Below are 27953 nucleotides of genomic sequence, written 5' to 3' on the forward strand. Positions count from 1 at the left end.
CCCTATACTGAACCTTACATGTTAGTCTTTAGAGCAACAGTACAAACATGATATTGGCTGTGATAGTGGCTATTTAAATAAAGGTGTCATCTAGAAAAATACTTTCAGGTGATAAAAGGCAGGGGGTTTAGATCATCACATTTTAAATCTTACCTTTCATACTGCCAGAATATTAAGAGTTGTACCAAGGTCTCACCCACAAATTTGTTTCCTTTCAGATATAAAACAGATTTTAACCTCAGGTAACTGGGCTGAAGTCTTTCAAATATAAAATACAATATAAAAAAACAGAACACAATATACAAGATTACCAGAAGTTATATGTTACTAAATAATTCAGAAGTAATGCAGATACAGAAGTGTTATTTACAAAATCTTGCCTAATCTATTTGGGCCCCATCTAGGATTACAGTAAACATTTTCTCCCCATTTAAGATAATCATACTGGCCTGGCAACTGTAAACAAAATTCATGGAATAAAATGAAACTGAGGTATACAAATATGCACATTATGAGACACAGTACTTTAATTTATTTCATGTTTGTTAAGCATTTTTTACTCATTTTTTCCCCTAATTTATTATTGTGATTAGTTAGAGGCTTACAGTTTTTACAAAAGTCTTGCATCAGGCAGGTTATTTGGCAACTCTTTTGAAGATCCAGGCTGAAACCACTGCCTATGCCAATGAAGCAGTCTTTTCATGGAAAAAGACTTTGAGTGGAAATCATGGCAATGGTTCATTACTCAAGCACCTCTTGCTACCCAAGACATGGATTGATTCTCCTTAATGGAAAGTGCACCTTTAGGGCAGCAATCAGAGGAAAGAATTATAAAGTGATCCCGAAAGGTGCACAGATAGACTAAATGCTTTTGAACACACTTGGAGTGACAGAAGCACCAAAAGAACCCACATTTGGATTGTGGAAAGCAATACTATCACACAGAAATATACAGTTTGCATTGTTAAATACTCAAAGATTTAATATACAAATGGCTCTTTGAATATACAATAAAAACTAAATTATATGGTAAAATCAAAGTACCACATAGACCAATCTGTACAAGACACTACTGGTATAAAATATTTTAAGGGAAGTTAGCTGCCAGACTGTAAACTGTTCCTTTGGGTATTTCAAGATGAATTCCTTCAAGATAATGCAGGAACCTGTCAAAAGAAATCAGAGTGAACAGAAGAGGATTGATAATGTCAATTTTAAAAAAATTAGGCAATGATTTTGAATGCAGCACATTTAAGAAACAAACTGTTCATGCATTCATTTGATGAAGTTCCTTGATAAATGTTTCTAAAGTTTACTAAACACTATCATGCTAAAATGTAGCAGAGATTAGGGTAAACCTAAACCTACCTTCTTTTAGTCTTCCCTTGTTCTTTAAGTTTCTCTGACCTACAAATATTGCGGAGGGTGGGCAAGTATTCAGTTATGCTAGCTTGCCTGTTAACCAGGCTTAAAGGAGTTCTAGTGGAAAATACAGTTTTGATGATTTCCAGCCTCTTCTGTGCTTTTCTGTGAATGCTGAAAAGAAGGAGAATGAATCCTTATTGTTTCTTGTTCAAGAACACAAATACCAATATAACTCCATGAGGATCAAACACAGTGATTTAAAAAACTCCACAAAAATCACAGTTGCCAACTTTCATGCGGTAAATAAGCACCCGACTTTGACAATAAGCCAAAAATCAAGCTAATTCCATTTCAAACCAAGGCCAAAACAAGCCAATCCCCAAGAACCCCACGCTCTATGACTAGATCTCCTTGGCATGCAGTCTGGGACTGTAGTGGGCCCGCTGTACACCCCTGACTCTCTCCCGGCCTTGCCAGGAGACTATCAAAAAAATAAGCAACAAGCTACAAGCCAGACAAGCAAAAAGCAAAAACTAGCCAACAAGCAACTCACAAGCCAATTATGCCAAAAACAAGCCCAATTTCTGCATTTTTGGCATGTCTGGTCACTATCCAAAAATTCCCCAAACTATGACTATTACACAGTACTAAATCATCTTATGACTCCAGGAATCTTAGGACCAAAATCTGACTTGTAGGCTGTGTGTAGACCCCCCCAAAAAGCCACACCCAGAGGAGGGACCACAAGAGAGAAGCTGTCTGCTCTACAGATTCTCCAAGTTCAGCTGTGAAAAGAAGTTTTGAGGGAGGTCTTTCTAGGCGTGGTCCTCATTTATATGTTTAGCGCACACACCCACACGCCCCCCATGGTGCACTCCAGAACATCTGTTCTTGGCAGCAAAGAGCCCTGTGTTGGGGCTAGCTAGAATACAGGCTTCCCGCTATATCACACTAATTTTTTCATGTCACAACATGTGCCCATTTTAGACCTTTGAGTCATTTTGATACCATCTAAATACATGTCAACACATTTTTACATTGGAGCTCAATCAGGCAGAGTGTCTTGTTTTAAACAATTTGGAATGGCAGCGAGAAGATTTCTTCATGTATCTATTTTTACAGTAATTAGTTAACTATTCTTTACCATATGTGGCAGAAGTTGGTATAATAGGTGATTACTCTGTTTTAGACTAAAATCAAACCTTTATATTAATACTTGTTAACATTAATAAAGACAATTTACTCTAATGCCATATTCAAGGTTTTTCTTCTCTTGATTTTAGAAGACATACTACAAAAATATCCACATTTGACCTAGTTTTAATGTTCTCAGGCCCCAATCCTGCAAAAGATAGTGAGTCCAAATTACATGCATGACACTATTCACACGAGTGAAGTCATTCACATGCATAAGAGCTTGCAGGATTAGGCTTGCAGGCAGCATCAGTTTGCCTATTCCACTTAATTCTCTAATGTGTGTGGCCTTTTCCAGGCAAATACTCAATTTTTATAGCAGACGAGAATAATGCTACCACTCATGATCAAGCGTACTATAACCATTCAAAACAATGGAGGACTTTAAAAAAATCTTAAGTAATTACTATTAGAAAAAATGTTCCTAAAAATGAGAACTACATGGCCACTGTCGGTTTCTGAGGTGTACAGAAATTAACAATAGGCCTTATCGGGCCATTTGTTTTTATGCAGAAGTCCACATTCAAGAGACAGTACAAATATTAGTGGGATGAGGGTTGGTGAATCCGTCCCCTCCCCAGGTGATATTTGTACTGCATTGCAACGTATGTTAGTGAGGTTTTAGTCTTACCTTAAATCAACTGATTGACCAAAGTATACATCATTTCTGTCTTTTGAAATATGCAGAGTGATTCCCTCAATTTGATCTCTTCCTAGTGTTTTACAGGGGTTCAAGGAGGCTTCCATGCTTTGTGAAATACTAGCAGAGCACTTATTAAAACTGAGTGCTTCTACAACTGCCTTTAGTTCACTACAGCTTTGAGAACTCCACCAATCAATGTTTTCTGTGCTAAACTCATCAGAAAGACCATTTTTAATCTTGCCATTTGTCCAATTAAACCCTTCATTTTTACAAAACTCTTTTGGTTTCATTACATTAGTGTTTAGGCAGCAATCTAAGAAAGACATGTTCTCCACAAATTCAGTTAGTGAATTTAGACAATGAGAAGCAAGAGCAGAGCTTTTTTTCCTTTCCAGGATTTCAGTATTCAATTGTTTTTCTTTTTCGTTCATCATAAATTTTAATCCATCTTTGTTTTCTTCCAAGCATGATTCAGGAATGTCTGATGGCAAAGTTATACATTCAGAAGAGTAGTTCAATTCAGTATCAAATAAATCACTATCATCCAATAAAGCAATCTTTCTCTGGTGCTTCATCCTTTTAGGCTTTTTGACAGGGGTAGCTTTTTCAGAGTAAACACTATCAAGAGGTATGTCATTTGAAGAATTTGCTGTAGTCCTTTTAAATGAAGGATTAGAATTCTGTGTTGGCTCTGGAAGAACATGAACTGGTAAAGGCAGAATAAATTCAAGGTTACTATATATAAAATCCACTTTCTTCATCTGAAATTCTGTGAGCAGCTGTATCAGTTTACTCCATTCGTCTGTTGTTGTGATTTTATGCTATAAAAACAATGTAAACATAATAAAATGCATTACCATAATTGTTTTTAATAAATGAAATATGAACCACACTATGTTATTACACAAAGCTGCCTATTCGCATACACCTCAGTAGTCATCAGCCAAAGGATTGTATATTATTGGGTTACTGAGGATTTCCCAATTTGGGTTTTACATAATCCCTGAAGCAGACCTTTTGAAGACTGCGGCTAAATATTTTTGTATGATAATTGTGTTTGCGATAAATGCTACAGAAAGTTATTAGAACATATAAAGAGCTATAGCAAATCCACATATGTTTCAGATAAAATTAATTCAAAATATTAGCAATCAGACCTAATCATGAAAATACCTTAAGAAATGAAAACAAATCTTCTGAAGGCAAAAAAATGTTCTTAAGGCCAAGCAAAGTCTCTATGAAGCCAGTATCACATTTTGGAAGCTCCATCTCAGTTTGAGGAAGATCATTCTCGGAACCAGTGTTTTCCATGCAAGTTATTTGATCTGTTCCTTCTGGCTCCTCTCCTCTCACTACACAGAAGATATTAGGTTTTACTTATAAAGTAAATACAAGTTGTGCATAGAAATTCAAAGCTTAAAATGATCCCTTTGTTGTCTCAGGTCATTCTTTTGCATGCTAAAAAATAAATCCTATTCTTATCTTGACTTCTTACTGTAATTTTGAATATTACTGACTTTCAATTACCAATGTCCCCTTACCCATGTTTGTTCACGCTTCCAAATCTCTCCCTTCCCTTCTTCCTCCTTTGCTACCTCTCCATTGTAAGCAATCAACTCAATCTCTGCCTCCTGCTCCTTCTGTCCCCCTTTACAGTATGTCTACACTGTAGTTAGACACTCAAAGGCTGGCCTGAACCACCTGACTTGGGCTGCTGGACACAGGCTAAGGGGCTGTTGAATTAACATGTATACATTCAGGCTAGAACCCTCCGATCTCTCAAAATCCTAGAGCCCGGGCTGCAGCCCAAGCCCCAAAACATCTACACTTCAGTTAAGTAGCCCCTTAGCCCATCCAGTCATGGATTTTTTAAACTGCATTGTAGACACACCCAGAGTCTTCCTCATCCACTGAAAATCCTCACTTCTTCGTTTTGGGGCCAGGTTTTGCCTTTTCTCCTTCTCCCAGTCTGTTATCTTATCCATGCCCCCAACCCCTAATCCCCTCTCCTTTTTTTCCTTCCCTCCTCCTCCAGTTGCACTTTTAATCTCCAAGAGCATAAGCAACACTCCTGCGTTGGGCTAACTGCAGCTCGAGGTGCCTATAATCATGGCTGCCTAACTCCCAATGCTGAGGGGAACTAGGTTGGCTCTCTGCTCTGCCCACTCTTGTTACTCATAAGAAGAATGAGAAGGGGTAATAACCATGAAAAGCCTTACTCTCAGACACAATGGTGAAGGGCAATAAACAAGTGCAATAAATGCAGACGTCAAAACTTCCAGTCCCTTAATTATTCTAAATATACTGTGAGAAAAAAGCCTACAGTAAAATTGTTGATTGTATTCAGAAAATTGTCATGTATTCAATGGTATTTAAGAACTGTTTCATAAAAAGCAAAAGATTCTTCATCTTAGAATGAATCTTAATTTACTATATTATGTCTGTTCTTTAAAATTGGATCAACTTACCATGAAGTGCTAAACTTTTTTCTTTCAAGCATCCACCTCCGCTCCTAACCCAAAATTGTAGGTAAAGAACACTTTGTCTGATGTCACAGTTATTTGTGGTTAACAAAGTGGCAAAGTCTTTTAAATCCGTTCGTAGATTCTCAGCCAAACAGAGCACTTGTAGATAGCTAGCAATGTTTACCTAGAATAAAGCATATGAGAAAACCCCGTTGAAAGACAAACACAATTATCCAGACCATGGCTAGTCACACTAGAAGCAAATTACTTTTGTATACTGTAATGTACCAAGAAATTCCCTCCTATCTAGTGTTCTCTCTAGCGAAGAGGACTAAAATTGCTGGTATACAGAATGGTGATCCCCAAACCCAACTCTAATTCCTACTGTATGTACACAGAGGGAGGCATCACCATACTGGACTTCACAGCAAATGGGAGTGTAAATTCTTCTGCATGGGTTCCCCCAACACCTAACGGTGGCCTCTTTCATGACCATGGAGGGCCCCCACGATCCGTAGTATTTACAGAGCAACATTTGCCCTAGAGGATTTTCTTTCATTTAACTCTTATCAGGTAGCCTAGAGATTTAAAATCCAAAGACTGGAAAGTGAAGGGAAAAGAACAAAAATATTTTATTTTAAAAAATTAGCTTCAAGTCTGCTTTTAATTTTTTACTGAAGTTTTTAAAAAATAGTTTTTTTTAAATATACATTTGGCCTTAATTAAAACTATTTGCCAGTATACATCATCATCATACTGGGCTGTTTCTTTTATATAAATACCCTGCAATAGGGTTCTTTTAGCTTTCAGTGACTGACGCTAATTTTGGCAAAATCAAGTCTTTAAAATGGAACTTCTACAGATATAAAATATTCTGTATCTTGTATGAAATTGTTTGCTTTAGTCTGAAAATAAATCCTTCTACAGAACTGAACAGTAAATATAATAGATTACATATAACTTTTTAAACCTACAAATTAAAAAGTTACAAACTCAAATTTGAGGTTTTCAGTTATGCTAATTAAATCCTAAACTAAAAGATATTAACATTATCTGTATTCCAAAAGAAAAAGACTTACCAAAGAGGGTGTTTTAAAGTTGATTTCTTCAAAGGAACCATCAAACATTAAACTAAAAGTTGGATCTACACAAAAGATACAAAATTAAACCTTGTGAAATTTTAATCTTCAGAACTATTTTTCCTTATTTCTTAAAGCAGCCATCAAGAAAACAGCAGTGTCCTCTCCTTAATATTCAAATATACCATTTGTAAAATAATCCTTTGTAAATATAAAAACACAGCTGCTGTTTCGATAGAGAACACCAGATATATTAACTTTGCATTAATATTTGCATCCTACTCTCTCTGATCCTGATACTGTAAATCAGATTTATCCAGGTGGACCCTTACATCTGCAAAGTCCCATTACTGAAATGGGTATTACTCACCATTTGTCGTAAGAATTACAGGCCTCTTTGCAGTGGCCATGAATGTCTTTATTGCACTTAGAAACCCAGCATCTTCATCAAATATTATATCAACCTACAGAAAGTACAAATAAAGTGTAAAATGTTTAGTAATAGTTTCATAGTTATGGAAAGTCATGTAATTTATTTTTTTAACTACAGTGTCCAGCTTTTACCAGTAATGTAATTTTCACCTAAAACAAATATAGTTGCTACAAATAAAACCCACTAGTTCGTACCTAAAACTTTTAGGACAAAGTCTTATATGTTCAAGTTTTGCAATATTTTATACCATTGTAGTAGTGATGTTATGGTTAAGGGCAAAACAGCACTAATTTTCTCTAAATTACATTTTGGGCTGTAGTTTCCTACACTTATTCTAAAGCAAAATGCATTTTTATTTGGGGGAGAGGGAGAAGCAGGTGTGGAAGAAGCGTCATAAAAGCGATTCAGCTATTTATGTTAAAGTATGAAAAAGAGAAAAAAAAATCTTTTAATGCCTGCTTAGAAATGCTTTAAACATTATTTGGTACTTGGATAATTTAAAAAAACAAACATTACATATTGCATTTATGCAGTTCTAAATAAGAATCTAATAGCTTTGACAGAATTAAATAAATTTAGTTTAGAATAGCCTTGCAAAATTTTATTTGTCAATTTGCATACTCTGAGTAACTTTTTCATGGGTGGATAAAATATATAAGTAGGTTTCTTCACTCTTAATCATCATGGTACAAAATGAGTAGATTTTTCAAGTCTGGTTCAGAAATACCTATATGGGTGAAATGACCTCTAGCTGAATTAGTTTAAAGGTTGATAATAATCCTTATACTTAAATAAATATGACTGAACTATTAATTTTTCACATCAGTGACATTTAAGTTTTACCTCTTCAAAGAGTATAAGAGATGTTGCATTTTTTTTGTTGGGTTCCTCTCCTCCCACTTCCTTGTTTGTTGACTTAGTTTGAATATCCACTTTTTCTTTCGATAAATTCTGAGTATTTGCTGCATATAGACAGAGTAAAGTTAAAAGATGATTCAAGCAGTTTAATAGGCAACTGTACAATGCATTAGTTCCCTAGCAATGCCCTGTATGTATGAAGTGAAAACAACTGCATCAACATAAATATTCAAACACTGATGTCTCTAGAGGACAATGATCTGCATAGTTTCCTGGGGATTGCTGACTGCCCAGCATTTAAAAATAAAAATTAGATAGGAGAAACTCATTAGGATATCTAATCCATCATGCAGGATTGTTGGCTGCTGTAATGCTTTCTTTCTCCTATTCTTTATCAGACTACATAAGCCCAGTCCTGCAAAGACAAACAAACACATTAACTTTCCACAAGTGAATAGTCTCCTTGAAGTCAGTGAGGCTACTCATGTTGTAAAGCACATATATAAATCACCCCCGAGTGTCATAAATTACACCGACAGAAGCTCCAGTGTGGACAATGCTATGTCTGCGGGAGAGCTTCTTCTTCCAACATAGCTTCTGCTGCTCATAGGGGCTGAAGTAATTAAGCCAACGGGAGAGCTCTCCCCTGTCAACTTAGAGCAGCTACATTAGAGAGCTTACAGCAGTGCAGCTGCATCGGTGCAGCTGTGCCGCTGTAAACTCTCTAGTGTAGCCATGCCCTCAGTGTTTGCAGTAACTGGGCCTTTCCATGGAAAGGACTCTTTCCTATTATGTGTTCATACACCACCTAAGAAAGGGGCCCCAATTTTGGATGGGGCCTCTAGGAACTACTATAATACAAATAATAATGTATATTCTAATGCTTTGTCTAGTCTGTGTCATAGCTGATTATTCTTCAATATTTCATGTAATCCATTTCTATACATGCTAGCCTATATTTGGGATGTTAGAATGCCTACAAACAGTTTAAAATAGTGGTGGCCATCCTGCGGGCTGCACGCAGCCTGTCAGGGTAATCTGCTGGCAGGCCGTGAAACAGTTTGTTACTTTGACTGTCCGCAGGCACGGCCGCCTGCAGCTCCCAATGGCCATGGTTCACCGTTCCCAGCCAATGGGAGCTGTGAGAAGTGGCGCGGGTCGCAGGTTGCCCACCACTGGTTTAAGGTATAAATACACATTTACTTATCATGCTCTCTTGTATTACATTGTCTCTGAAGTTGTTTGCACAGTATGATTCATCAATTCCAAGGAAAGAAGGGACCATTGTGGTCCTCCTGTACAACACAGGCCAGACAACTTCCCCCAAATAATTCCTTTTCAACTACAGCATCTCTTAAAATCTAATAATTTTTCCAACCTCAAACAGAATAACCCCATTATAAGCAGTAATACCTACCTTTGTTTTTTGCTTGAGGTTTTACTATTTCTTCATGACTCTCAGGCTTAGAAGTTATTTTGAAATAATTTGCTAATGTTTTAGGGGGTAAACTTCGTTTTAATCCTGTTTCTTTGGGTGAAAGTGGAGGTTTTCTTGGTGAAATAGCTTTCCTGGGAGAATTTATTTTTTCTGAAAGACAAGGTTTACATTAGCCTTCAACGTAAAATATATTCTCAAACACTTCTCAGGTAAACTAAGAATTGGGCTTAGTTCAGCTGTTTTGTATGTAGTACAAGACAGTCTAACGTAAGCAGCAGTATGCAGAGTTACTTTTCTCCTTGTTTTTGTTAATTCACCTATGGTTAACCTCCCATACAAGTGCTGTAGCACTATTCTACAACACAGAAATAATTACTGGGGATAATCAAATTAAAAGTCACTGTAAAAACAGTGTAATTCAGTAAGTAGAGTGGTTTTTTTTTTTTGCCTGAAACAATAAAGCAAAAACATTCAGAGTCTGACAAAACTGAGTTTACCACTTTTTATATGAATGTCTTTTAGCTTCCTTCAGATGAAGGAAAAGGAAAAGTAAGATAAATGCCACTTACTCGGGGACTTAGTGCTGCTACAGCTGTTAAAGAAGCAAGGTTTATGTGCATTTACACCTTGTTTGTCCACTTGATGAGACTGAGTAGCCTCCTTTAGCTGAGATAGGATCTGTCTACCACTTCGCTGGCAAGAGGCATTAACTTCAAATATCTGCAAGAATAATTTATGAAAAGGGAATTCAGATACCCTTTAGTATAAAAATAACTTTTTAAATGCTAGGTACAAATTAGAAAAGCAGACTACAAACAAACCTTAAAACCAAGCTCCTGAGCACAAGCATACACTGCAGCAGTCTTTCCCACCCCTGATGGGCCAGTAATCAGCACAGTATTGCAGAGAGTATTCTCTTCCTCACTCTCAGATTTGTCATCTTTAAAATCCATGCTGTCCATAGAATCTACACAATTATTTCAACCAAAGGAAACAATTTAATAATCATTTTAACGATTATCAAGTCTAGCCATTTCACATCAGAGGGAAATAAGACAATGCGAACATAGAATACTTTCCATATTTAAAAAAAACCCCAATAATTTAAAATATTTTTCAAACAAAGATTGTATGTCTTTTAAAGTCAATATTTTGCAAAATGTGGAAAAGATTCCAGCACCTTGCTGACTCTCAGTGTCATCTTTCTCACTCTTCTGATTTCTTTTTTCTTCCCAATCAGCTCTTTTTTTCCATTCTTTCAGCCAACTACAGAAAAAAAACAAGAACAGATATATTAAATATTACTCAATAAACTGACCCAAGTTCAGATGGAATAGCTCAGAACTCTTCAAGGATTCCTTCTCCACTCTCCATTTATCCTAGCCAATTGTAGAAACAATTGTATTCATTTTTTTCCCCCCCAAGAAGAATTTGAAATAAACCACAGAGAATAGTGAGACCGATCAAACAGATCGATTAGTAGTTTATTATTCTAAAGTAAATGTTTTTCGTAAAACATTCAATGTAGGTCTTTGTTAGGGTTCTGTTGAGTTCACAATCTGAATTATTTATTCCCCAGAAACATTCCATTTTACTGTTAAGGCACAATTGATGCTATTACTAAAACTGAAACTGCCATGATTACAGAGGATGGTCTAAATATTAAACATGCATTTTAAAAGTATGTTCTCTTTAGCAGCAATCTTTGTGGTCATAGTGGTGTTGAGTCAGGGACACTTATCCAGGAGTATGATGATCAATTCAGTTTACTACAGATGCCCAAAACACCGGTCAGATAACATCTTTTAGTCGCAGTCACCACCAACCTGGACTGCAATTAGTTACCATTTGTTTAAATGGCAGAGCCTTTCATTTGCATCATAAATGAAAAGTTCTAATATAGCACAAATGGTTGTGACAAAAATCATTACCATAAAACAACTATTTGATGGTGTCTGAGACATGAATTATGGTGGCAGTTTCATCATTAGGGGACAAGTGCTGGGAAACTGCATTGATAGATGCAACCAAAAAATTAGGTGTCCTTATCAGAAGAGCCACCACAATAACTAGCACCCATCTAGGCAGTCTCAAAAGAAGAGCAAAAAGGATTGGATGATCATGAGGACTAAACCATCCTCCACCCTGCAAATACTCTCCATTTTATAATATATCTACCAGGTTGAGGCATATGTGTAAGAAACCATGGGAGAGCTCTGGCTCCTATTGCACATGTTATGCCCATTGTGTATAAATAAAAGATTTCAGTCCCCACTGCTATCAGTCTGACAAAATCAAGTTTACTGAAATACTAGCAAGCCTGAACATTGGAAACATTTCACTCCATCCCAGAATCAAATGTAGAAATTCAGTGTCTATTGTGCTTTAGTGCCAGAAGGCCCCAATCCTGATTGAGACTCCAACACGCTACCATAAAAACTTCGGGATAGCAGATCATTTTATATCAATTGGCATTAAACTTGTTTCCACAGTATTGCAAAAATCTTATTGCAACATAATACCAAACGTTGCAGACCTTAAAAAAGACCCCAGTATTGTGATGTTCAGAATTATTTTGTTAAGACAACGGAACCATAGAAATGTAAGACTGGAAGGGGCCTCAGGAGGTCATTTAGTCCAGCCCCCTGCACTGAAGCAGGACCAAGTATACCTAGACCATCCCTCACAGGTGTTTGTCTAACTTGTTTTAAAAAATCTTCAACAACGTGGATTCTACAACCTCCATTGGAAGCCTATTCCAGTGCTTAACTATCCTTACAGTTAGAATCTTTTTCCTAATATTTAACCTAAAATCTCCCTTGCTGCAGACTAAGCCAATTACTTCTTGTCCTACATTCAGTGGACATGGAGAACAATTGATCCTCATATACTTTATAACAGCCCTTAACATATTTGACTTATCAGATCTCCCCTCAGTCATCTTTCCTCAAGACTAAACATGCCCGTTTTTTTTAACCTTTCCTTATAGGCCAGATTTTCTAAACCTTTTATCATTTTTATTGCTCTCCTCTGGACTTCCTCTAAATCAGTGGTGGGCAACCTGCAGCACATCAGGGTAATCCACTGCCGGGGCGTGAGACAGTTTGTTTACATTGATTATCCGCAGGCATGGCCGCCCGGAGCTCCCAGTGGCCGCAGTTCACCGTTCCCAGCCAATGGGAGCTGTGGGAAGTGGCGCGGCCTGCAGGTTGTCTACCACTGCTCTAAATTATCCACATCTTAAGTGGTGCCTGAAACTGGACACAGTACTCTAGCTGAGGCCTCATCAATGTTGAGTAGAGAAGGACAATAACCTACCATGTCTTACATACAACACTCATATTAATACACAAAAGAACTATATTAGCCTTTTTTGCAACTGCATCACCATTGACGACTCAGGGTTTGTTTTCATGTACAGTGTTACAGCCGTGCAGCTGCGCAGCTTTAGTGAAGACACTACTATGCCAACAGGAGAGCTGCTTCTGTTGGCATAGTTACTTCACCTCCCTGAGAAGTGGTAGCCATGTTGATGGGAAAAGCTCTCCCGTCAACATAGTGCTGTCTACACAAGGGGGTTAGGTTAATATAACTACGTTGCTCAGGCATGTGGATTTTTCGCACCCGACATAGGTCTATAGTGTAGACCTGGACTCATTCAATTTGTGAACCACTCAACCACCCAGATCCTTTTCAGCAGTATTACTGCCTATCTAGGTATTCCCCAATCTGTGGGTGTGCATTTGACTTTTTCACCTCAGGTGTAGCACTTTGCTTATCTTTACTGAATTTAATCATGTTGATTCCAGACCAATTCTCCAATTTGTTAAGGCTATTTTGAATTCTAATTATGTACTCCAAAGTGCTTGCAACCTGTCCAACCTTGATGTCATCTGCAAATTTCATAAGCATACTTTCCACTCCGTAATGCAAACCATTAATGAAACTATTGAATCATACTGGATCCAGGACAGACCCTTGTTGGACGTCCTCCCAGTCTTACAGTGAACCACTGATAACTATTCTGAGTATGGTCTTTCAACCAGTATTGCATCCACCTTGTAGTAATTTAGTATAAACCACAATTCCCTGGCTTGCTTATGAGAATGCCATGTGGGACAGTCTCAAAAACTCTCATTAAAATCAATTATATGTTTACAATAGAATACATTTTCTCATATCTGACCTGTGTAACTTTTTTATTTCTGTTGAGTTCCCTATAAGTTCACTGGAGTTCTGAGGTTGATATTTTTCTGTCCAGAGCACATCTTCCTTTTCACCACCTATAGTGAAGAAAATAGAAATTGTCCATTAAAAACATTTCTGCATCTAGAAAAACTAAGCAAGTTGAGTTCAATTTTATGATAGTTTTATAGCAGACTTTTTGCAGGAACACCGGAATTAAGAGAACAAGAAGGGGGAAAATGGACCATCTCACACAACAAAAAAAAAAGAGCCAAGACACTTCACAACAAGTGCTTAAAGCCAAATGTTGGTCGTTGCACACAGCCTGTGTAAGTGGGCTGTGTGCAGGGGACTATATGAAAGTTGGGGGGTAAAGGCAAAGAAATAACGGAATTCACCCTGTTGGATGATCATGCACACAAACACATCCAAGTTCATGACAGACTCCATGCATAGATTCATAGAGTTTAAGACCAGAAAGGACATCCATATCAGACCATTAAATTTCACCCAGCTACCCCTTTATTGGGCCTAACACACACACACACGGGTTAAGCAGGATGAAAATAGTTATAAAAAAATCAGTATTTAACAGGATTTTTTAAATTTAAAATCAGCTATTTTATCTGCATGTTACTAGTTCTTTACTTTCTTCCCATTTCATACAGTCTTAAATTTCTACAGTGGAGATATTGCTTCTTTGACTAGTTTCCTAGTTGTCAATAGAATTTCAGGTTTTACTGAAAGATTTTTTCCTACAAAAAAAAAAGTTTCACATTTAAAATACTTATATACAATGAAAAAGACAAATCTAGGAGCTCATTAACATCCTTGCTGTGGGAACAGCATAAATTAACACAAAATTGATAAGCAAATAGACTCTGCTACATTTGCAACCAACACTACCTAAAGCAAGTACTTTAAATCATGATTTATACTGCCTTGATTTAATCACTCCATTCTGGGGTTAAGCCATTATCTCCAGAGTGGCTTATCCATTTGACAACATTCCCAACTCTCCTCCATTCCTCCTCTGTGGATCTGCCGAAGAGACCATTTGGAACTGTGCTCTGCAGCACACTGTGGGGATTCCATGAGCCTCAACTAGGTCCATTCACTTAATATGGGAGCATTTTTTAAGAATTTAAGTAGCAAATATAAAAAGTTACCAGAGACAGGGTTTAATTTTGATCCAAGTTCATTGTCTTCTGTTGTTTTAACATCAGATTCCTGGGGTTTATTTGTTTCCATGTGTGTTACTTTTTCTGTGTCTGCTTGCTTTATGCAGGATACTTGGGTAACTATGCTCTTGCGAGTTTTGGATTTTAATTCAGTCTCTACATTATCAATTTGTTTTCTTCTTTTTGATTTGTGTTCTTCGGTTTTTTTTTTTTTCCTCTTGGTTTCTTTCTGATTTTCAGAACTTATTTGATCTAGTTCAGAATTTATAGTTTCATGGTCCTTCATGCATACTAATCAACAAAGAATAAAATGCATTACATCATTTCAAAACTTCAAAATGTACTGACACAGAACATTTCTCACTGTTTCATAAAATTTTAGAAATACTTTAAAATCACAATGACCCAAAATAAGATTACTGTAGTTTTATTCAGATCATGTTTCTATTTATATATTTTTAAAAACATTTAAATTGTCCTGAAATTTACTTGTTTCTAGGTCATCAGTGGTTTTAGTTATATACATTACTAACCTTGTTTTTTATTTTTGAAAAGTACATTTTCAGTTTGCTTTTTCAGAAACTGGTAAAAAACTTTTCTCACAGGAAACTGTGAGTTAGAAGATCTGATCTCTTCCAACAAATACTTCCTTATTATTTTGGGAAAAGCTGATCTCTGTCCAGACAACTGCAATAAATATAAAATAAAAAGCAATTCAAAATACCCCAAAGCATTGACCAAATAAACCTACATACAAAAATTCACTATTATAGCAGAATTGTTTAACTAGTTTGTTAAGCACAATGACTACATACCCTTTGACATGCTATAAAGGAAGGAGCAAGCTACATTAACCAACTTTGAGTTAAATAAATTAATCATGGGCAGATGCCTTAATTAAGGCCACCGGATTTTGTAAAAGAACAAAAGCCCTGAAAATGTAAGCCACTTTGATTGACCCTTAGTTATTTTTGCAATAAAAGATAAAAATACAAACCACAATTGAAGAATTGTTGCCACTAGGTTTTGAATTTATAACTGAGAATTCACCAAGTGAAATAGGGAGTTTTGTGACATCAGTTACTTCAATGTTTAGTTCTCTTAGCTTGGTTAGAAGAGGACAGGACGGTGATGTCAACCTCCACACCACACAACCTATGTAAGAATTGAAACATGGTTAAGAAAAAGTCCTTAATCCATGAACTCAGCCTCCTAGACCAAGTGAGAAGTAACTGCTATACCCTCTAAAACAAGCCTATTTAATTTACATTGCAACATCTTCACATCCCTATCAACTTCACGTTCCCACCAGCTAAACAATTCTGGATACCCTCCCATATACTTCCTCCTCCCACCTAGTGATCCTGGGCTCTCCCCACCCCTCTTAATACATTCTGGGCTCCTTTAGTTCTTTGCAAGGTTGTCACACCCCCAGTCCGATCCCCTCCAGGAGAAATTCAGTCATACTCCTTCCTCTTCAAGACAACAGCTACTGCTCCAACTACTTTGGTCCCTCTCTCTCATCCTCTTAAAGAAAGCATAACAGCACAATCCCTCATCTCTTATGGAAAAAGCAAGCAGCCCAGGGGTCCCTTTTCTCCAAGCTTCTTTCAATGTTAGAAGTAGCAGCACCTGGACTGCTCTGTTTTTTCTTATCCTGTTTCCTTTCAGAAAAGAATCAGCTGCTTCCATTTCCCACCTGGCCAAAAGCAAGATTTTTACTCTCTAAATAAGTAGCTTTTTCAAGTCCTATTTTATTATGTATTATAACTTTTAAACATGCTATTTGTCTACTTAGGAATTTATATGTTCCATACTACTGAAGTATCTGAGCTCTGTTTTAAAATTTGTATTTGACAAGACTATTTTTTATGCCAATAAACTTACTTAGTTTTGTTACTGCAACACAAAAAAAAAAAAAAAAGTAGGAGCTGCCAATTATTCCATCGTAGTTATACTAAAAAGCTTGGTCTTTGAACCTTAAATTTTCAACATAGCTCTCCTAAAGATCTACTTGAATTTATACAGGCTCACAGACAAATAAAAACTTACGATCATCCTTCTGCTGTACATGGACGACCGTCTGAAAACAGCAACTTGCCACAGAGTATGCTTCTAATACCGCTGCTTTCTTTGCAATGTGTCTTTTTAGAGACTCTGGCAAACCACTCATCAAAAATTCACGTTTTGCTTTGAACTGCTCATCATCTTGAGAATTTTCAGATGTATCTTGGCTTTAAATAAAATAAGTGAAACAATGAAACAGTTGTGAAACTGAAATAAGTCAAACAATGAAAAGCAATCAAGCTACCAAGCACGCAGAGTTCACAACAGTGTTTAATACGGATAAAGTTTACTTATCCCTACCAGCAATTTGACTCATCCCAGACTGTGACAGATATGCAATCCTGAATTAACTTTAATACCTGTGGTATCCATTGTATTAAAAATGAAATTGTTTATGCGTTATTGTGAAATTGCATATAACTTCTCTAGGAGAAGGGGGATACGTTAACATAATTCTTCTGATTATCAGACCTTTGAAGCTTCGCCCTGAAGAGGGGACCCATTGTATAACTGATTACCTATCCATGGTCTCTTCAAAGGTTCAAAGTGGATTCTCTAGAGACCAACAAACAAAGAAAGGACATAGGGATAAATAGCTTGGTGATGAACTGGCTCAAGGCTTTTGTTCTGATCCAGCTAAAGGACAGGACCTTTGGTCCATGGTAGGCCCCACCCTGAGGGAAGGACTGGAAAGACTTCGGCCTACTGAGGCCCCATAAGACTGGGTGCTTGTTCTGGGTAGAAGCTGTGATGAACATGAAACAAAAAAAACCCTAGGTGGGGATTTGAAGGACTACTTCTGCCAGAGCCTTTTTTTTTTTTTTTTTTTTTATGAGCGGTTGAACTCTGGTAAGCTTATCAGCATGCATTTAGTTTCTTTATTGTTTTAATATATTTTCCCTGTTGTGCTTTTACCTTAAGAATAAAATATGCTTGCTTAGTAAGAACTGTGTGGTAACTTGTAACTGTGGGCAATTACACTGTTATTACTCTGAAAAGAGGGCAAAAAGAAACCTGCTTAGACAGTCTTTGCTGGGAATAATACACTGAAGGCAGGAAACTGTTCAGCCTGGAGATACCCCTGTTGGACAGGAGAGAGGCATACGTGTCTCCTCCAGAAAGAGGAAGTGGACAAGGGAGCCGAAACCCTGAGAGTGGGTGCCATTGCTGGACCATTGAGGGCAAATATAGGTATAGCTGCCCTGAACAGTACCACAGACAATTTACATATTACAATCTCTGCTAAGCACTAAGGTTTACTAGAGTAACAAACCTAAAAGAGTAACAAACCTAAAAATGGAATATACACTCAACTTCCTGGTTCCCACAGTTCTAAGGCATATTTTAAGAAGATATGGTAGATATGGTATATCTTGACTTTAGTAAAGCTTTTGATACTGTCTTGCATGACAGTCTCAAACAAACTAGGGAAATACAACCTAGATGGAACTACTATAAGGTGGGTGCATAACTGGTTGGAAAATTGTTCCCAGAGAGTAGTTATCAGTGATTCACAGTCATGCTGGAAGGTCATAACGAGTATGGCCCTGCGGGGATCGATTCTGGATCTGGTTACGTTCAAGATCTTCATCAATGACTTAGATAATGGCATAGAGAGTACACTTATAAAGTTTGCGGACGATACAAAGCTGGGAGGCGTTGCAAGTGCTTTGGAAGATAGGATTAAAATTCAAAATGATCTGGACAAACTTGACAAATGGTTTGAAGTAAATAGGATGAAATTCAGTAAGAACAAATGCAAAGTACTCCACTTAGGAAGGAATGATCAGTTGCACACATACAAAATGGGAAATGACCGCCTAGGAAGGAGTACTGCGGAAAGGAATCTGCGGGTCATAGTGGATCACAAGCTAAATATGAGTCAGTTTAATGCTGTTGCAAAAAAAGCAAACATTCTGGGATGGATTAGCAGGAGTATTGTAAGCAAGACACGAGAAGTAATTCTCCCGCTCTACTCCGTGCTGATTAGGCCTCCACTGGAGTATTGTGTCCAGTTCTCAGCACCACATTTCAGGAAAGATGTGGACAAATTGGAGAAAGTCCAGAGAAGAGCAACAAAAATGATTAAAGGTCTAGAAATGACCCTGGAGTAAAGGAAGGGAAAACTGAAAAAATTGGGTTTGTTTAGTCTGGAAAAGAGAAGACAGAGGGGACATGATAACAGCTTTCAAGCACATAAAAGGTTGTTACAAGGAGGAGGGAGAAAAACTGTTCTTCTTAACCTCTGAGGATAGGACAAGAAGCAATGGGCTTAAATCGCAGCAAGGGTGGTTTAGGTTGGACATTAGGAAAAACTTCCTAACTGTGAGAGTGGTTAAACACCAGAATAAACATTTTTACATAATATTTAAAGTACACATCAAAGTGTAGTAACATGACAGGCTCACAAAGAAACCTGGATATTTCAATACGACCATGAAAGAATTAATTTATAATAAATCATACATACAATTTGTACTGGACTGACCTGCTTTCATCAAAAATTACAATTGGTTCATCTGCAATGTTTTGAGCTTTTTTGCCCAGGAATGAAGGTGGGACTCTTATTTTTCCTTTAAAAAGAAAGCAGATCTGGATTAGCACTAACATCCAAATAATTGCTACTGTTATGTTTTCATCCTAATTTCATCTCCCTAGTAGATATTTTTGTGTAATGTATAGCAATATTCCTAAAATCTAATATACTTTTCTTCATGAAAGACTTATTCGGTAATTTAATTCCCTTAAAGCTTTCTCACTCTAGAGACACTGTCAACTTAAAAACTTCTGTCTAAAAATATTTTACTTAGCACTGTAAAATATTTTTCTCTAGTTTCACTTTTACCTTGCGAGTCAGACAGTAATCTGTGCACAGTCAGCTTCTCCTTCAGTACAAGTGTATAAAAGTATGATTATAAAACCACATAAATTAGCAGGACGACAAAGAGGAATGGTGGAGTACCAGAAATAATTTTAGTTTCTTTAAATTAGAGATTTCCAAAATTGTTCTATTCTATTTAAAGCACACTGTCAAGAGGACTCATACACAGTTTCTTTGTTGTTAATTATATATTAGTGTAGCACACAAATCAGAAGTCAAAGGAGGTCTTGGTGTTCAAGATTGGCACTTTATACATTGAAATAAAAATTAAATGTGTTTATTTAAATCCAATTACCGTGCGAGCTCTTAGTAACCTTCATATTTCTAGATTTTTTCCCTAATACATCATTTAAACTTCGAAGTTTCTTTTGCTTTTTCTCCACACTCTGTGTAGAAGCAGTGGTAATACTTGGGCTTGAGTCTAAAATTATCACTGAATCCTGGACAGAAAACAAAAAGAAATTGATAAAAAATGAAATACAACCTCCTCCCCCAAATTGTTCCTTTTACTGTTTCCAATTGTGAACCCTACCAATTCGTGATAGGTATTGCTGGAGCTGATAAATTAGACACTGTTGCAAAGCTCAAAAATTGCTCTATGTAATAGTTCTACTTGTATTTCCTACAAAGGGGTATATAGACTAAGTTTTAGGGGGGAAAAATCAGCTCAGGAAGCAAGTACACGAGTGAGCTTTTTTCCTACAAAAAGGAATATTGTGAAAGTTGGTGTGATTTTAGAACTTTTTTCAAAGATTGCCCATGAGACGTCATTCTGTTTAGGAACAGTCACGCTTATAGGTCATATATTTCTGGCATGCCCCATCCCTTTTGGTTGTAACTACTAGGGATATTAAAGAAACCAAGATCCTGCGTCTTCTGGTTAAATGACCGGTTTCCTGATTAAAAAAATTGACATTTTTTACTCAAAGTAAAAACCTCAGTGAGAACACTATAGTAAGCTATGTCCAATACCTGTTAAGAGTCTGATTCCACAGCCCATGTGGTTGCAGGAATGATCCCTTAATCTTCAGACCCAGCTCATACCAGTTAATAGTGTAAAACCAAAACTATGCTACCACATCATCAGCATTCACTTCACATATCCCACAGCAGAAATATGTACATAGGGTAAGACATTAAAACTAAATTATTGCTTAAATGAGAATATCTAAACTTTAAAAGCAATACGGATTCTATACTACTCAAAATTTGCAAACTTACTTCATTTTCTTGGAATTTTTTCTTTTCAGCAAGAGCTTGCTGTCGAGACGAGCGTCTTACAGGTGTTGGGGTGTCTTCATTAGCCTTTGATTTATTATGTTGTATGGCCTTTGCTTTTTCAATCAATTGTTTCGCTTTAGATATATTTTTAGAAGTATAGCTCATCTATCAACGAAGTGCAAAATAACAAAAACGTCTGACCATTTATAGCCATGTATTCTACATTTAAATAAAAATCAGTCTACATAAATTACATCATTCTTAAAGCTCATGCTGCATACAATTTACAAGGAAATAAAATGATTATGGGAATCACTGTTTTTCCTTAAGGGAAATCTTATTTGGTGCCATCTTACGCAAGCACATTATCAGGAGACTCCGATACCCAGGCCAGAAGGGGCCATTGTGATAATCTAATTTGACCTTCTGTATGACACAGGCCATAGGTTGTTCCCCAAAATAGAGAATATTGGCTAAACCTGCGATCATCATGAGGACCATAACGCTTACAAGTCTATTGCTATCACTGGCTACCGCTTTCACAAAGACTCCACACAAGTTATCGGGCAGAAGGGAAGGGATTACTGATAGACAGACAGACAGACAATTAAGTGTGGAGCAGCAGCAGACAAGATATAAACATTGAATTAAATAATTTACCGCCCATGAAAGGCGCCTAACTGACAGCCATACAAAGAAATTTTGTAATTTATCCATGAAACAAACAACTAGAGCACAGGCAATAATAATTTAAGCTTTCTTGTACTGCCCCCAATATGATCAACCCAGTTCTGGAGGCACTTGGGTCTCTGTGAATAATCTTTGCTCCTGCTGCTGAAAATACCACCTAGAATGCCAGGCAGCGCCAAGTCTAAGGTGGCTTGTTTCTGCCATATAACTGTACTACAATATCATTCTGATAAAGATTTCTCAGGTACGTTATTGAAAGCAGCTAAACACCTACTGAAACATGTTCAAGACTAAGGGTACTGCATCATCATCACAACTGTATACTGGTTATCTGTCCACTTGAAACCAAATTCAGCCCACCCATGCTGGAGGCGTAAACCTATGAGCCAGAAGTAGAGATGAATGAAGCCGGGAGGCTCCACCAGCGAGGTCTGGTTGGTGACAAAAAGCCCAACCTTGCTTATTTGGAACAAGATGCTGAGTTTTTTGCCAGGGGGCTGTACCTGGGCCCTGATCGGAGACTCTATTTTGTATCAGCCTCTGGTCAGAAGATGCCTTATAACTGAAGCTTCACTCCCTTCCTCAGAGCAGCTAGAGAAGGAGCTTTCTGGCTCTTGATATCCCTGCACAGCCTCCTCAGTGATGTCTGTCAAGAAGAGATATCAACAACTCTACCCTTCCCTCCTCCCCACAGCCTTCAGTATTTGGGTCTTTTTCTCTAATTAAGAATTCCAGTGGATGTCTCAGTTGCTACTTATGACTTTCCCAAGCTACAGCAGGAACCTGACATGATTGTTCACAGTTTTACTGCTTTCCACATTTCCTGAGTAACAGCAGTAAAACAGAAGTCCCATTTCACTCAGATGTACCTTGGTAAAGCTTATGCCACTGGATCCATCTTCCTGCAGACAGACATTGCATCTGATTACACTCATCTTCCAAATATGTTTTATTTTTAAAATTTTACCTTAAGTTCTGTAATAATTCAAGATGTAGGTCCCCTCATTTACCATTGCACCTGAGGTGAATGGATTTTTCAAGTTTTTGTTTATTAACTTTACACAATTGGGAACAAGAAGGTGCTACTCTTATTTACTTTAATGTTCTACAAGTGACTTCTCAAACAAACACATAACAGACTTGATTATTTAAGCTACCTTTATATTTCTTGGAGTAAATTCTTCATTTTCCATTGCTTCAGCTTTGTCAGATTTTTTAGATGCATTTATTCGAGTAAACCTCATTCTAAACAAGGAAAAAATCATGAAATTAATTTTTTTTAAAGGAGGCCTCAGTCTCCAGAGTCATTGGAATTTAAGATTGACTGCTGTCAGAGGCAAAAATCCTAATGAATTAAGGAGCTAAATGTATTTTTCCTTTGAGTACAGGCATAAACCCAAATGACATTAACATTCATGTCAGAGAGAGACTATTTCTGTGTGTCAAGTTACTGTAGTTCATTTATTCTTAACGCTTTCAGACACAGAATACGAACTTTTGCTTCCCTATCCCATGCCACTGATTTAAAAACGAAACCCGGAAAAAAAAAATCAGAATTTTGACTTGGGAAATGTAGGAGGGAATTCTTAGCTGTCTGAGGATACTTAATCTTGCACACCATTTTCTACTCACCTATTGTGATCCGCTTTTCAACAGATTAGCAGAAGTTACAACATCTTCCCATATGCCAAAACTGCAAACATGCTCCAGCATGTAACAATATTCTTGCATCTATGGAAGAAATGAATCTCCAGTCTTGGACTAAGGACCTGATGCTGCAAAGTTCCAGGTATATACAGCAGCTGCAGCATAGGGCTCTACCAGTTCTAAGACCAGTCAAAAGTTCAGTTCTTCCATGTTGCTATTCAACCAGCCCACTAGTCTGTAGGAAACCTAGGAATGCTTCTCAATCCACTTACTATCTATATCCCACCTTTAATGCTGAAATTTATATAAATAAGCAACCATTCTAGTAGATAAAAATTATTTACCATGGCAAAATATACCAGATATTCTAAAAATGCAAACTTTTACCTTATTGGGCTCTTTGCATCAAAGGGCACTGTAATCACCTCAGCCTTATACATGTTACTTTTCCTCAAGGATCTATTGCTTGATTTTGGTGTGGAAGCATATAGGGGACTATCACCTAGTGCATTTTCAGAAACAGTATTACTAATCCTAGCTTTTTCAGGTGTAATGTTTTTGAAGCTTTCAATTTTCTTTTGCCTTAGGCTCCTCCTTAATTCATTCTGTTTCGGATGTGATAAGATTCTTATATCATCTAAGGTTTTTTCCTTAATATGAGCATTAGCCCCAGTATTTTCGTTATTTCCACTACTATTCGGAACATTTGTTTCTTTAGTCTCCAAAACCTTCTTTCCTTTCTTTTTAAGCATATTAGTTCTCTCCTTAGTAGTACTACTTTTTTTGGTACTACAATGTGAATGCTGGTCAATATAATCCTTTGGCATTTCACTTTCATGTCTTGTATTTGAGGCTGCTTCACTTTCTTCCATTCCCTCATTTTGTTTTGAAGGCTTTTCACTGATTTCCTTCAGTTTTCCAGGTATTTTTTTAACTCCACTTTTTACTGTATCAGATGTTGGTTGTCTAAAAGCTTTCATAAACTGATGTCTTTCTTCTACAGTACATTTTGACTTCATAGCCTCAGGACCTACAGCTTCTAGTACAGCTAACTCCAATTCTTCCTCCTCTATAACTACATTAGATTTTCTTTTCTGAGTCATTTGTTCAGTCTGTTCAATCTCTAAAACAGATGGATTGCTTTCTCTTTCTATTTCATACCCTTTTTGCTTCAAAAAGATAGAAGCTATTTTCCTAGAAACCTTCTGCTCCTTTAGCAGAGAGGGAGATTTTGGGGGAATGGGATGAATCTGTGCAAGGACAGTTACTGTCCTAAGAGGTAGTTGCTGAGACTCCTCGCCATTTTCAGGGTCACTGGTACTACCACTTTTGTCTGTTTCACTTGCTATAATAAAATTGTTTAGTGTTGGCATTCTGGTTTCTGGAATTTGATCCACTTTATTTTCTCCTTGACTTTTCAAAAAGTCCTCAAATGACACTGTGACTGTACTATCATTTAACTGTGATGTCTTATCCACATTAACTTCAAGGCTTGAATTACTTACAGTACTCTTACTTTCAATTATTTTAGAAGATGTGATTTGTTTTTTATCTTTGAGTTCCTTTTCATTCAGCTGGTTTTCAGAGGAGGAATTTTCAGACAAATCAGTATCATCTTTGTGCTTTCTCTTCCTTGATTTCTTTAGGTAATTTTTTGATACATTTAGTTCCGATCCAGTTTTTTTAGCATCTTTTCTGTAGGTGACAGTGTTTGAAGAGTTTTTGCTTTGCTGATTATCTGCTGCTAATTCTTCTACACATTTTTGGGCAAGTAAAGCAGAAGCACTGTTAGCAATAAAACTTGTATTTAAACATTCTTCCTTTGGTTTCATCATGTCTGTACTGTCATTGCTATTGATTTCTATCACACATTGATTCTCAGGTGTTTTAATATCTCCTAATTTGCTATTTAAATTAACTCTCTTCCCTCTCCTTTTCAGCTTTGAAAAAGATTTTGAAGAAGGTCTCAAAGGTGATTTACAATCTTTGCCATCATCAACACACAGCTGGTAAGATTGGTTTATTTTATTCTCTCCAACTCCAATGAGTAAAGTGGTCTTCTCATTTGTAGAAGTCTTTTTAAAATAATCCAATATGTTGTTAGATTTTGGTGGTGACACTTTATCCACTGTTCTTGCTAATGGTGAAAAATATTTTGTAATTGTTTTTATAGGGGGATCTTCCTCTCTTCGCTTCTTGCATGGCTATAAGAAAGAAAAAAAATCAACGTTAGTTTTAACAATGAGTAATAGTTACTTAGACTAATGAGGTATGTAAGGTGGTAACACTGAACAGTACATTGCCAAACTATTTAACAGGATAAAAGAAAAATGCAAGTTTTTCTCTAAGGAAAGCTCATATGTTGGTGCATTTCAACATTACTACACTCTTTCCAACAGATATTTCAACTTTAGATAAAACTAGCCAGCAACTTGGGTAGGGAAGCTCACTTGAAATTCACTCGGCAGGGTAGACCCCTGCACAGCCACAAGGACTTTAGTGAGACTCTGCACAGAGGTCTGCCTGCAGGAAGTTAATTGCATGATCAGGGCCTAAAACAGCTCTGAAAGGATCCTGGACTACCTTAGTTAAGGAAGCCTATCTTCAAGAAAAATGATCTATGACTAAGTTTTTCAGGGCAGTGACCAAAGTGCACCTTTGTACAGCACCTAGTCAAACCTGATATTGATTGGGGCCTAAAGGCACTATTGAAATGCAAATATTAATATTAAAATATGTCTCAAGGAAAAGAAATTAAGCATTCTAATTTTTTTCAATAAATAGAAAATAATGTTACTTCTTTCTCCAATATATATGTAGTACCACTTATTTGTCATACTATTACTGAACCAACTTCACAATGTACAAATGTCATTATTTTGTAATAAATTATTATGCTTCTTGCATTTGCCTGTGAATTTGATAGTAAGGGATGGTCTACACTCAGTTCTTGTACTGCTTTACACTGGTTGGAAACCAGTATAATTAACGTGGTACAACCCCTTAGAGTGGATGCAGATGTACTAGTATAAAGGTCCTTAAACCAATACAAATTATTCCCCTAATTTTATGGTAATAAGCTATACTAAAATAAGGAACCATCTTTATACCAGTATAACTGTTTCTATAGTAGGGTGTACAAATTATCTATTTCAGTAAAAATCAACCACACTCATAACCAAAACAATTAAAATCAATAAAAATATTGTGGGTAGACGAGGCCTTAAATATCAACAACACACTACACTTTGCTACACTTTTTGTTGTAGGAGATAAATTGAGTGGACTCCTTAAGCCTTCAGGGAATCCACAAACATTATCAATGAAAAAACTTAACCATAACTTTGGTAGTATTAGAGACGTATAAATTCAAGGTAACAATTGTTATTTGACATTTACCACTGGGCTGCTGGGTTGGTGGGATGCAACAGGACAACATTTTCATGTTGAGTCTTCATGTCTTAGCTCAATAATATTCAGCATTTGGAGATGTTTAACACAGTAAAAAACAAACAAACAACCAACAACAACCCCCACAGTAACTACTGATGCAGCACCAGCATGAAACATACATCCCACAGAACCAGGACATCTGTAAACTGCAATACCATACCACGGGAAACCCACAATGCCGCATTGTGAAGCTGTTCCACAGCACCACATCAGAGCCCCTGAACCTTTTCAGACGGCAATACCAAACCATCACTTTATTAACATTATTAGTCTTATTGGAGTGCCTAGGAGCCCCAGTCACGGCCCTGTTGCGCTAGGTGCTGTACAGCAAGACCGTCCCTGCCTCATCACATCACTGAGTTGTCCCACCACATTACCCCCATCAGCCCCCCAAACACCCCCCAGTAACATGTCCCTCACCTCGCTGCACCCCAACTCCTTGCTCGTGCCCCAGGACAAGGCCCCACAGCCCCTGACCTAGAAGACTCACCTCACAACACCATAACAGTGGGACCAGGACTCCCGCCCCCAGAGCCCTCCCCCGCCCCCGCATTTCAACGCCAGAACCCTGCCCCGGAGTCCCCGCAGGCGCCATGACCCCCACCCCAAATCACCCGCCTTCCCCAGCCGGGCCCCGGCTCCCGAGTCCTCCAGTTCCTAGGGCACAGCGCGCCGTGGGGCGGGTGTCTCACCGGGGCGTCACTGTCCTTCCCCGGGGCAGAAGTAGCCTCCGCGGCCATGGTCACTCTCCCCACCATCCCCCCCCGCGGCAGGGGGAGAAGCAGGATCCCTCAGTCCCAGGGAGACCCCTGGCCCAGAGCCATGGGGCAAGAGCGCCCGGCTCGGCCGAAGCCGCCTGACAGGAATTAACGCGCGACGGAAGAACCCAGGCAAAAAAGCGCGCGCGGGACAGGTTCGCAGAGCCCGGCGCGACGGGGGGGCGAGGCCAACGGGTCCACGTGACCCAAGCAGGCCTACACATCAAGACTTTCCAGCATCACGTGATGCTGGCACGGCTCGGGCCGCCTCAGGGACTCGCCTTCCGACGGTCACGTGGTCTAAGCGCCAACTGGTCGCGCCTCCTCCCTTCGTGGAGTCCCGAGGTCTCGCGGCGAAGCAGGGGCTTCTCGCTGTCAGTTGGGTTTTCGCGCCG

General features: G+C 37.8%; 1 protein-coding gene across 1 annotated transcript; it reads right to left on the reverse strand.

Moving 5' to 3' along the window:
- Positions 1 to 307: 307 nt before the first annotated feature.
- On the reverse strand, positions 308 to 27747 carry ATAD5 (ATPase family AAA domain containing 5). Its single transcript, XM_048819255.2, has 23 exons — positions 27493 to 27747; positions 23735 to 25551; positions 22858 to 22945; positions 21011 to 21175; positions 20085 to 20229; positions 19397 to 19481; positions 16894 to 17075; positions 15839 to 15996; positions 15375 to 15528; positions 14830 to 15132; positions 13662 to 13758; positions 10656 to 10741; positions 10297 to 10442; positions 10045 to 10195; positions 9455 to 9625; positions 8023 to 8141; positions 7117 to 7210; positions 6747 to 6811; positions 5671 to 5851; positions 4376 to 4554; positions 3191 to 4023; positions 1369 to 1536; positions 308 to 1166 (listed from the first exon to the last, which is right to left on the reverse strand). The coding sequence occupies exons 1-23, from the start codon at positions 27556 to 27558 to the stop codon at positions 1088 to 1090; spliced, it is 5532 nt and encodes a 1843-aa protein (XP_048675212.2). The 5' UTR covers positions 27559 to 27747; the 3' UTR covers positions 308 to 1087.
- Between the last annotated feature and the right edge of the window lie 206 nt (positions 27748 to 27953).

Source organism: Caretta caretta, chromosome 14 (genome assembly GCF_965140235.1).
Source record: "Caretta caretta isolate rCarCar2 chromosome 14, rCarCar1.hap1, whole genome shotgun sequence".
Classification (NCBI taxonomy): Eukaryota; Metazoa; Chordata; order Testudines; family Cheloniidae; genus Caretta; species Caretta caretta.